General features: G+C 44.1%; 1 protein-coding gene across 1 annotated transcript in view; it reads left to right on the plus strand.

Moving 5' to 3' along the window:
• The window catches only part of RYR3 (ryanodine receptor 3), a 373,779-nt gene that overhangs the window by 349,292 nt on the left and 12,037 nt on the right, over nt 1–12,450 (plus strand). Inside the window, exons 93-99 of the mRNA XM_089906254.1 lie at nt 648–816; nt 1,878–1,964; nt 3,506–3,706; nt 6,817–6,947; nt 11,272–11,314; nt 11,798–11,925; nt 12,346–12,406. Coding sequence (XP_089762380.1) covers nt 648–816; nt 1,878–1,964; nt 3,506–3,706; nt 6,817–6,947; nt 11,272–11,314; nt 11,798–11,925; nt 12,346–12,406 — 820 coding nt within the window. The remainder of the gene's footprint in view (nt 1–647; nt 817–1,877; nt 1,965–3,505; nt 3,707–6,816; nt 6,948–11,271; nt 11,315–11,797; nt 11,926–12,345; nt 12,407–12,450) is intronic.

A 12,450-nucleotide genomic window follows, 5' to 3' on the forward strand; every position in this document is an offset into this window, starting at 1 on the left:
TCTGGCAGGCGTGAGGTTTTGTGTTTTTGATTTGCATTTCCCTGATAATTAGTGATGGTGAGCATCTTTTCGTGTGTGGATACATTTCTTTTTTACCCCAGCTATACAATAAACACAGTCTAATAATTTTGTTCACTTTAGACTCCAAATAGTAGATCAGAGTTTCACCATCTGACCGAGCAAATTATCAAACACTCACACTTAGCAACTTCATATAATGTTGATGATGATGGTGATATCTGGTAATTACTGGATAACTGTTACATACCAGGCCTTTTGCTAAGCTCTTTTATACAATATCTCATTTAATTCCTACGACAAACTTAGAAGAATAGGTACTATTGGTAATGCCCATGAAAGCCTAGAAAATAAAGGACATTTCTGAAGGGGAAAAAGGTTGGTAAGGCTAAGTTCAGAAGAACTTGTATATAACTGATGTACACCTGTGACTGTGACTCATCAAAGCAGGCACCGCTCCTAAATACAAAGTTCACATCCAAGCACTATGGGTAATAAAGACCTGAGGTCCCCACCCTCAAGGAATAATACATCTCCCACCCCTCTCAGCCAAGATTTCTCTTTAGCTTCCCTGCCAGGGCCAGGTCTCCCCCTCCCCTCCATGATGAGTGGGCTTCTCATTCCTGCAGCACGGAAGATGGGGAGAAAGAGGACACAGCCAAAGAAGAGCAGGCCGAGGCCGGGTGGGCAGATGCGACCAAAAGGAAGAAGCGATGGTGTGGCCAGAAAATTGAGAAGCCTGAAGCCTTCATGGCCAGTTTCTTTAAAGGGCTGGAAATCTATCAGACCAAGCTGCTGGTGAGTGCTCTGGCCCTGGCCCCGCTCGGGTGCAGGCGCTGGCCCGGGCGGACCTCAGAGAAGTGGCCACTGACTTTGTTTCACATTTGGTTAGTTGTTCTTCCTCGTCTTTCTCATTCCTCTTCCTTCCCTCTTCTCGATTATCTGTCTCTCCCTTCTGTGTTGGAGGGAAAGGAAAAGGGAAACGGCAGGTGCTGCAGTCCCTCTACCCCGCCCTCTCTCTAGAAGAGCTGCTCCTTTATGTGTGCTAGGTGGGGACTTGGCCCATCCTGGTCCAAAACTTCAGAAGTAGTGCGATCATTCAGATGCAGAAAGAACATTCCTGTGTTGTGTCAGGTTCTCACACTAGTCCTCAAAAGCTTTGTTACTCCACACACCCTCAGCCCAGCTTGTAATATCCTTTCTCTGGCAAATTGCCCACTGAGGCACAGTTGCTGAAAGCCAGGACTACACCTCCCAGCACCATTGGTGGGAGCCCCCCTCCGCGGAGCGGGTGAGCGCTTCCCCAAGCAGCTACCATTCCAGTCCTCACGTGTCGATTTTTCCCGGGAAGACGGCAGTGGGTATGGGAATGGTTCCCCCTAAAAGGGGAGAGGCAGAAGTGCTGGGTCTGTGACTTACAAAGAGACAGAGACTCTCAGCCTCAGTCTGGCTGCAGCCAGGGTGGGAGCTTCAGGGGTCTCCGGTGGGCCTAGATCACTCATAATTTCCAAATGGACTGCTTACTTGCTGTGTGGAGGGTACACACACACGCGCGCACATGTACCTTCATAACAGCATGAGTCCTGTGCTGGCGGCGTGTTTAGGCATTTGCTTCCCTGAGGTTTAAACCAGAGCAGGGTTCCCTTGAGCATCATTCTAAGCAATTTTTTAAAAAATCATCAATTTTGGTCCCCCCAAATAAGTTGTAAGAAGGCCAGGACAGTCCTAGATGAGTGGTTACCAAAGAGTAGGAGTAGTCCTGTGTAAACTTCTAATCAGAGAAGACCATCTTTGTGAAAGAGGGAAGGTCCTTCTCCCTGCCGGAGCTCTTCTACTTCTGCCTGTCCTTTTCTTTTCAGCACTACCTGGCCAGGAATTTCTACAACCTGAGGCTCCTTGCTCTGTTTGTAGCCTTCGCTATCAACTTCATCCTGCTCTTTTACAAGGTGATGCTTCATTCAGGGGGTATTTGGTGAATAGATTATATACTTTTTAAAAAGTAATAGAGGTTATGCTCTTAATTCAAGCAAAAACTCTAAGGAAATTTCTAAGACACTGGCTCCTAAAAAAAGGACACTGTCTTTAGCAGTGGGGAGAACAGAGACTGGTTGTAAGGGAAGCCAGTTAGGGCACCATTTCAGTCATTCAGGCTTGTTTTAGTTACTACTTAATTCTTCAGACATTTGTTGCGTGTCTACAATGGGCTAGACCCTATATTAGGAGCTGTAAGGTATTTCAAACTGAATGATAAATACAGTTCTTTCCCTGAGGAATAAGGTAACAAAGAACCATGATAGTTGGCCCGTATGTTAGAATTATTATGAAGGAAGAATTAATAGGAGTTGGTTTCTGGATGTGGAAGACAGGGACTCATCAAGATAAATGAAGATTTTGAATGTTGGTAAGTGGGTCTTGTACACTGTAGATGCATAATAAATGTTAGTAGAAAGAACTAATGAATGCTGTAGGTCCTGGATTCTTTTTTGACATCGTCTTTAACTGGCCATTCTGTCTCTTGCCTCTCTAACTTCCTATTGAAAACCACAAATCGAACTTTTATAAAACATGCTCTTATCCACATCAATAGCGCACTTGATAAACTAATGGCTTGCTGTTGCCCATAGCAGAAAAATGGAAGTCTGTAGAGGGGTATGGCGAAGCCTAGCTTTAAACACATGGAGAGGTTGAGGTGACTCAGCCATGCATGTGGAGACAGCCAGCAAGCAGCTGTACATGCACGGTAACAGCCTCAAAGGCGCCGATATGGGAGTCACTGTGTAAGGATGGCAGTGAAGCCATGGGTGTTAACGGCATCTAAGAAAGAAGGGAAATGTCTGCACTTGTGCATATGCGAGTTTGTCCTAGCCTCCTCCCAGGCTGTAGCTTTTTTTTTTTTTAATTTATTTGTTTTATTTATTTATTTTTGGCTGTGTTGGGTCTTCGTTGCTGCGCGCGGGCTTTCTCTAGTTGCGGCGAGCAGGGGCTACTCTTTGTTGCAGTGCGCGGGCTTCTCATTGCGGTGGCTTCTCTTGTTGCGGAGCACAGGCTCTAGGCGCGCGGGCTTCAGTAGTTGTGGCACACGGGCTCAGTAGTTGTGGCTCATGGGCTGTAGAGCACAGGCTCAGTAGTTGTGGCGCACGGGCTTAGTTGCTTAACCGCTGCGCCACTGGGGAAGCCCCAGGCCGTAGCATTTCAAAGATTCCCTCCTGCAGCTGAAGGATTGTAGAACATGTAGTAACACTTTCCTAACTTTTCAATTTTTGGCTTGTTTTCAAGAGAGAGGTTTTGTCTCTTAAAACTTTTGTTTGCAATTATTAGCGATCCTGGAGGTTCCCAGGAACAAGGTACCTAAAAACCTCATTCCCTCATCGAGTAATATGGAATCACACTATTTGCACAGCAAACGCCAGCAGTATAAAATATGTGGGGAGAGCCCAGTGGCGGAGGTCTTTCCGGTGTTTCTAAGAGAGTGTGTGTTTTGGGCCAGGTCACCGAGGAACCTTTAGAAGAAGAGACAGAAGACATTGCAAACCTGTGGAATTCCTTTAATGATGAGGAAGAGGAAGAAGCAGTGGTATTCTTTGTCCTGCAGGAGAGCACTGGATATATGGCGCCAACATTGCGAGCCCTGGCCGTTATCCACACCATCATTTCTTTAGTCTGCGTGGTGGGCTATTACTGCCTGAAGGTAAGTCGCCAGCCACTCTGAATGTAATCAGACTCCTTGGGGAAGAAGCATCATTTTTGAACCCAGCCAGCCCTTTGTTCTCTAAGACTTTAGACTAATAGCCTAAGGTTGGTGAAGCTGCAGCCTGGGCGCCACCCAGGAGCGGGTTAAAATTGCAGACTCTTGCCCCCTACCCAAGCCTTTTAAATCAGAACCTGCAGTGAACATGATCCGCAGGTGATCTGTATTCACACTCTGGTTTGAGAAGCCTTGGTCCAGGAGTCTCACTTCAGCCACCCCTTGTGACATTGCATAGAATCCAAATCGTCGGGCTAAGTCACGCATGGAGCTGGTAATGAGGGGCTCTTCTCACCTTTGAATTTATGTTGAAATTTTTATAAAAATGCTTTTCACCTTTCAGAAATTATTAGGTCTTAGCTATCTGAGATGAGTTACTGTTTCCGTTGTCCTATCGCTGCATAACAAATCACTCCCCAGAATTCAATGGCTTAAAATGATAACCATTTTCTCTCTGATTCTGTGTCTGCCTGGGCACATTAGAGCGGTTCCTCTGCTCCCTGTACAAGTGGCCACATCAGCAACCAGCTGGGAGCTCAGATGGGCGACTGTCCAAGACGGCCCATGCACGTTGGCAAGGGAACAGCCGGAAGGCTGGGCTCAGTTGGGGTAGCTGGGCCTCTCTCCCCCTCCTTGTAGACTCAGGGCATCTCCCTTTCCATGTGGTCTCTTCATATGCTCTCTCCAGCTGGGTAGCCGGACTTCTTGCACATGATGGCTTGGGTGTCCAAAAAAGAGCACAAATGGAAGCTGCTAGACCTTCTTAAGGCTTAGGCCCAGAACTGGCAAGGTGCCATTTCTACCACATTCTGTTGATTCAGGCAAGTCACAGGGCCAGCCAACATTCACTGTTGCACAGAGGGTGAAGGGGGCTACACAAGGGCATGAATAGCAGGAGACGTGGTTCTCTGGGACCATCTTCAGACACTTCTATAGTTATGTCAGTCTTCAGTCATTCTGTTTTAGGTGTTCCAAGTCCAGTTCTGTTTCTACTACATACACCACAATTGTTTTTTCTCATTACATTTTTTCTTGCTTCTCTTAAGTAGGAAGTTTCCTTGGCCCTATACCAAGCCACCTTTTCCCTGAGAAGAGTCCAGGAAGTCTTTTCCTATCCTTGTGGCTCTCACTTCCCCCAGTGGACTGCAGTATCACTTAGGAAGTCCAGCTGCTCTACTGGAGAGACCATGTGTCCTAAACTGCCTCCACTGAGGCCTCCACTGTAACAATGAAAGAATGGATTCTGGAGCCTGGCCTCTGGGGTTGGACCCACAGCTCGGCCACTTAACCTCGCCATTCCTCTGTTTCCTCATCTGCCAAAAAAATGACTATGATAATAACACCACCAACCGCTAAAGTTGCTAAAGGGAGGGTTAAATGAATTAACATGTGTAAAATACTCAGAGCCAGACGTAGTAAACGTTAGAGCATGTTCGCTACTATTCCTTAGTTCACCATCTAGAGCTCAGCTTGTCGGCTAGGGTACAGGTCACCTAGAGAAAACAAAAATAAACACTGTCTAGGGAATAAAAATGTGGAAGCTGTACTTACGAGGGAATACAAATTCCTAAAAGATTGACAGAGAATGCTTCAAATCCCAGTGATCAGTACTGATCAGTACTTGATATTATTATGGTAATTCAGAGTCACCGCGACACACAGCAGACACTAGTCAGGGTGGCTTTCCCTGCTTCCCCTCCCACATGATCCGTGAACCAACACCAGGCACTGATTCTGCAGTGTGCAATGTCCATTAGTAGCCTTTGTCACCTTCCTGTCATGATTCTTTTATTTCCTCAGTGTTGCTGCCTTGTTTAAAAAAAAAGGGTAAGCAGGAGCTATATTCAATATCCTGTGATAAACCATAATGGAAACGAATATGAAAAAGAAGGTATATGTATGTATAACTGAGTCACTTTGCTGTACACCAGAAACTAACACAACATTGTAGATCAACTATACTTCAGTGAAATACATTTTAAAAATAAAAAGATAAATAATTAAGGGAGGAAGAAAAAGGGTAAGCAGTAACTCTTTACGAACCATTATCTAACTTTTGCCTTTTTGTCTTGGAAATAAAGGAGCAGCGTGGGTTGTACGGATATCATGAGATTTGAGAGGGAGTTATTAGAAGAAACAGTTTGGAGACCAAGGTCTCAGGGATGTTGCCAAGTAACCAGTAGCTTCCCAGGTGGATGAGAAGCCCTAGCTCTGTCTGAGTTAAGCTTTTCTGGCTAGTGGAGCTCTGGCTTTTCTGCCTTCTCATTTCCTGGGATTCCAGTCGTATCCTCTGACCTTGCTCATTCTGTCCCTTATCTGAAGTGTGTGTGTGTCTGGCGATGGTTGGAGCAAGTGGATTATCTTCCCAGCATTTTCTGTGTACGTACTGCTTTTGTGATAGGTCTTTAGAACCATGCCACCATGTGTAGGCTAGAAGCAGTCATAACTATAAGAGAATGGGAAACGATGGTAGGGAACAAATAAGTGTGCCAGGCAGGAGCTCTTCTCGGAAGGAATGTCAGGAAGAAAACTTCAATAGCAAAAGACTATGCACAGAGCCCAGTGAATCCTCTCATTGTAACCATTAAGCCATATTTCATTAATCAGAATTCAAAGACATGAGATGAATATGACCCTAGCCATTGAAGGGGGTTGGAACTCTTCATCGTATTTCTGCAGCTGTCCAATATATTCTAGAATAGTTTATTATGCTTTCTAAGTCTTCGTTTACCTCCAGCCTAAGTGTTTTAGGAGACCCTGTGATTCATCTAAATATGGTCTTCTCACCAGGACGGGTCAAGAAGTCCACAGTTTGTAATACTGTCAGCTGTTTAAAGGATGACCCAAATCATATCAGCTTTGGAGAGGGAGGTGTGTGAGCCAGAGGACTAAGTGATTTCTTTGGCTTTGGACCCACAACTAGGCACCCTAAGAATCCCACTACAAAGAGTTTGCTGCCCTGAAGTTGGAAGGCCAATTTGTGAGATACGCGTGGGAGAGGATGCTTTCATTAGAAAGCCTTCTCTGAGTAACCAGTGTCTTCCCACTCCTAGGTTCCTTTGGTGGTATTCAAAAGAGAAAAAGAAATTGCCAGGAAGCTGGAGTTTGATGGCCTGTATATCACCGAACAGCCTTCTGAAGATGACATCAAGGGGCAATGGGATCGCTTGGTAATCAACACACCGTAAGTTTCCCCCCACCCCAAAAAGAAAACGGAGTTTCTACTGTAAACAGGATAGTACCTTCTTCAGCAGCCCTGGAGACTGAGTAATATAAGCCTTGCTTTGGTTTCTGGGACTTGTTTTCTCCCCTGCCTTTTCACAAAGTAGCCTGTTGTGCCTCCAACAGTTATACGTATCCCTATGCATTTAATGGGGGACAGAGGATATTATCAGAAAGCGCTGAGCATTTTTAATTAAGACCAGATGGCCCAGCACAACACTACTTAATCTAGTTTTCCATGTTCGAGTCGTACAGTGTTTCCCTGGCCCGGGGTTTCGGTGATCAGGCTGATCAGCTTCTCCAGAGTCCCCAGATGGCACAGCAGCCCTGTGACAGCACCATCTCTGAAGTCTTCTCCCTAAACAAATAGCCTGGTTGGTACTAGAACTCCTCCCAATATAATTTGATAGGCAGTTCCACGGGCAGTTAAAATAGGCCCATCTGGGTGGCGATGTTAGGACCCGTGGGGTGAAGCCTGCCTTCTTGGTAGGCACATGTACCAGTGCTAACGTGGTGGACACAAGCATTGATTCTAGAGGCAAAGAGGTAGAATACTGAGTCAGCTTTATAACGTAGACACCCGTGACCTAGGGCGAGGGAATCAGGTTTTATAAACCTCAGTTTCCTCTTCATTAATAGAGGGATGAGAATACCACCGCCTGCAGTCCTGGGAGGACTCGTGAATGGATTGTCACGTGCTTGATGGCTGTTCGTTATTCCCTTTCCCTGTTAAAGAAAAATGGCCATCACCAATAAGTCAGACAGAGAAAGACAAATACCATATGATATCACTTATCTGTGGAATCTAAAAACTATAACATAGAGAATGTAACAAAAAAGAAGCAGACTCACTGATACAGAGAACAAACCAGTGGTTACCAGCAGGGAGAGGGAAGGGAGAAGGGGCGATATAGGGACGGGGATTAAGAGGTATAAACGATTAGGTATAAAATAAGCTACAAGGATATATTGTACAACACAGGGATTATAGCCAAATGATTAAGATTGTAAATTTTAAGTTATGTATATTTTACCACAATAAAAATTTAGGAAAAAAATGACCATCACCATGAGCAAAGGTGATGCTCTAACGCCGGTGTATTCACAACAGGGAAATGAGAGTTGCAAGATAAATTAATGGGATGAAAGAAAAGTCAAGAAATAGGGCTGAATATGTAAACAAAGATGACTGTTGACTCTCTCGGCTGTGCCAATAAAATATGCACATCTAGAAACAACAACCCTGACCCCTGCAGCAAGAAAATTCTACTTATTCAAAGATGGTTAGGCAAATTGAGAGAGGCAGCTCTACACAGGCACCGCTGAGCTTTCTTTAATAGTCCCGAGAAAGGGAACACTCCTCTCTTAGGGAAAAAAAGGTGTGAGCAGGCAAAATCAAAAGCTTGTTTAGACCTGCAGGTCACTGCCAATCTCCTCACTTTTAAGGAAGAATAAGGGAAACTACTAAGACTTATTTCTGACCCTTTGTTATTATAGTATAGAAAGTTTGAATATCAAATAATCTCATCCCTTGGAAAGCTTTCTGTGATCATCAGTAACGCTTGTGTCTGTGGCACAAGGTGATACAGCCTACAAGTCCCAGGAAGAACGCAGTTCAGTTTCTGGAAGTTTATCCTGAGGAGGTAATGAGACAAGAACACTAAACTGTCTTAACAGGGACAGTTGCTGACGTTTAATTGAAGTGGCTGAAATGCCCGTGAATAGGGAAACGCATGTATAAGAAAAACAGCTGTTTTAAAACATTTAGATCAATGAACTTCTGTTATTCCTTCATGATAACGGCATCATTGTACATGTAGTGCTTTTGTAACCTGCTCTTTTTTGAGTTAACTATATGTCATGGAGAGCTTTCATTTTCATTTTATTTTTGTATTGTTAAATACACATATAGAAGAAAAGATAAAAACGTATATTTTAAAGTACAGTGATAAAATGAACTACAAAGCTTTGAAACTGGAACATCGCTGAAAACCTTGAGGTCCCAGACGTTATCCTCTCTGGCCCGGATCCTCCCCGGACCCGAGCTAACCACCCTCCTGACTTTAGTGCTATCCATTCTTTTGCCTTAGTTTATAGTGTTACCACTTAGGTATGTGTCCCTAGACACATGGTTTCATCTTAACTAGTTTTGAGCTTCGTATACATGGAGTTATACTATATGCATTGTACTGTCATTTGAATCTTCTGTTCAGCACCCTCTTCAAGAACTCATCAGTTGAATACGTTGATATGTGTGGCCCGAGTTGGTCATTTTCAAAACTGTAGCATTTTCCATTAGGAGTATATTATTGTGCATTTATCCATTTTCCTGACCGTGGCTATTTCAACTGTTTCCCGCTAGTGTCTGTTGGAAACAGTGCTGTAAGGAGTATTTTTATACCTGGTGCACAAATAAAAGAGTTCCTCTGGAGTAGGCAGCAGGAGACGAACTTGCTGAATAGTAGGATATGCAAATGTTTGTCCCCATTTACATTAAACCAGCACCCTGTGAGCATTCCTGCTTCTCTGCCTCCTTGTCAGCACTTGTTATCCTCAGATAACTTTGCTCATCTGGTAGGTGTGTAATAGCATCTCATTGCGCATTCTGCCGGTTTCTAAGAGGTGAGCAGCTTATGTTGTTTTTCTTGACCCTTCATATATAGATCTGTCACTTACTTATGCATTTCCCTTCTGAAGGTTCTTGGCCTACCCCACACTTAAAGGAACATTACCAAGTGGAATTATGGCTTCGACCTTGAAGGAGCTTACATACCTGGTCAGGAGGCAAGGATATTCAGATCAAAGTAAGATCACATCTGTGAAAGGGTCTTGACCAGAGCCTTTAGTCACTGGCCCTTCAGGATCACTTGTGGAATTTTCCACTTTTTGGATTCTAAATACCATTCATGAAAAAAATCAAGTAGCAGAATATGGACAAAGAAGGAGGTCAAAATAATTACTTCCATCCCCCGTAGATAAAATCTATTAGCAGTTTGCTTTGTTTTTAAGTGGCATTTGGATGTTTAAGACCAAGACTGCTGGGGACTTCGCTGGCAGTCCAGTGGTTTTGACTTCGCCTTCCAGTACAGGGGGTGCGTGTTCGATCCCTGGTCAGGGGAACTAAGATCCCCCATGCCTCGAGGCCAGAAAAGCAAAACAGGAGCCATGTTGTAACAAATTCAATAAAGCTTTAAAAACGGTCCACATCCCAAAAAAAATCTTAAAAAAAAAAGACCAAGACTGCTTTAAATATCCAAAAAATTTTTTTGTTTTGTTTAAAGATTGCCACCCTGTCGTAAGAGAGGTGCCAGTTGCTCAGGGTTATTCTTCTGAGAGGTCCACGAACAGAGGGAGGCCCTCCTTTCTCATCACCAACTTGGGCGGCCTCTATAGCATAGGGGACTGTTGTGTTCCAGAGCTAACAAACAAGAACGATTTACACATGAAGGAAAACAGAAGTAAGAATGTTTGCACCAAGGGCCAGAGGTTCCTTGGCTGCAAACTAGACTTCCAAGGAACCTCTCAGGAAGGACTGATCATTCTGGAGGGGAGCAAAATATTTTAAATGGTTTCTGCCAACATACCTGAAAGTAACAGTTATTTCTTGACTTTAGCAATAAGAAGTTATTTGCAGTGGAGCTGGTACTAGCTACTTGCCAGAAGAAAGCTGTTCCCTCTGTGGGGTTAAGGTTGGGATGGCATAGGAACTACCTCCAAAGGAGAGAAGGGATCCCATTCCCGGGGAAAAGCACACCCCACAGGAGTTATGCAGGAATGGAGAACAGAGCAGAAGAGCACTCCATTAAGAAAACCCCCACGTAAATTAACTAACGGTGATTTCCAGACTGGAAACTTCATAGTTAGGGACCTTGTCTACACCTCCCACCACCGTGTCCCCAGCACCTACCCCAGTTACTGCCATAAAGCGGGCACTCAGTGAAGGAAGGTTGAATGCATGTGTTTCCTGCAGGGTTCGGTTTCTAGTTACACTGAGCTCAAGACACATATCCCTGCCTCTAGCTAGTCTGTCATCACGATTCCTGGCTCTTAACCATAATTTTGAAGTAGAAAATGCAAAGGAGCTTTCTAAGTGTTTCAGAACTCACCACAAAGCAGTGAAACCAGAAATCAGACCTGCGGTGACTCTGAACTTCAATCAAGTCTTGAATTCTTCAATGAGCAGGACAAAACCCCAAAAGATCACAGGTCCAGACACTCAAACTGCAAAGTTTCTTGATGTGCTTGCCTTGATGTTAAGAATCTCCCTCTTTCGTTTTCTTCTTCAGATCTTTTCCTAATAACTACTGGGACAAGTTTGTAAAGAGAAAGGTATGCCTTGTTGGGGGGCGGGGCAGGGGGAGTAAATTCCATGACCTCCAAAGAAATGTAGATTGTTTTTTTAAGTTCTCCATATACAAACATGAATAAATGTAATGATGCTTTTATGATGGTATCTCGAGAAAAGTAAGCCACAGAAGGGGTTTTATATGAACGCATGTAGGTTTGGGGCTTAGTTCCTATACTCATCTGCCTTAATCAGCTTAACAAAATCACTGTTTTCTACACACTAGGTTTTTTCTCTCCTCCTAAATGATAGCTAGAGAAGCAGTTTTCACTTAATTGTCTTTATCGCTTCTGTTTTCTCTGGAGGTTATTTTTTTCTCTTTATTTTCCTTTTGCATTTTGACTCATGTCTTTATCAACCCCTTGGAAGAGCCCAGAGCATAACACAGCTCTGACGGCACTGGGGCTGGAGAAAACATTGGTGGTGATGCACGGCCTGAGCTCACCCTGTCCTCCTCTCTGCTTTAGGTGATCAACAAGTATGGAGATCTCTACGGAGCAGAACGCATTGCTGAACTCCTGGGGTTGGACAAAAATGCCCTCGACTTTAGCCCAGTAGGAGAGACCAAAGCAGAGGCAGCCTCCCTGGTGTCATGGTACAGAGCTTAGGAGTTAAATCCCAAAGTCTGGCTGACTAGACCCTTTATCTTTCCAGTCCTCTTCCCTGTGCTACAGGGAAAGCTCACAGTCATGGCTTCGCTCTCTTAGACTCTGGTCTCGCCTAAGTGTTTCTTCTAGGTTCTAAAATATGGGGGGGAGAGCACTGCTTTAAAAAAAATTGAAAGACTTATCAGCCTTTATGCCTAATAGAGCTGAAAGAGAAAGACTAATTAAAATTTCAGGGTGTGTGATTCAGCCACTCTCATTCTCATGGTGAACACATACAACTTGATAAACCTCAGAGCTGTATTTAGGTTATTAAACCCAAGAGAGAAAAAAATTCATTTTTTCCCCTTATTAAACACTTAACTAAATCTTGACATTTTTAAGTTTTGAAATGATTTGTTCCCCTTTAGGCTAAGTTCCATCGACATGAAGTACCATATCTGGAAGCTGGGAGTTGTTTTTACTGACAATGTAAGTATGGCATCTGGGAAAGCAAAATTCTGTGCCCCAAGTCC

Source organism: Delphinapterus leucas, chromosome 2 (assembly GCF_059928025.1).
Source record: "Delphinapterus leucas isolate spDelLeu-1000000601 "Yukka" chromosome 2, BTC_Dleu_Yukka2, whole genome shotgun sequence".
Classification (NCBI taxonomy): domain Eukaryota; kingdom Metazoa; phylum Chordata; class Mammalia; order Artiodactyla; family Monodontidae; genus Delphinapterus; species Delphinapterus leucas.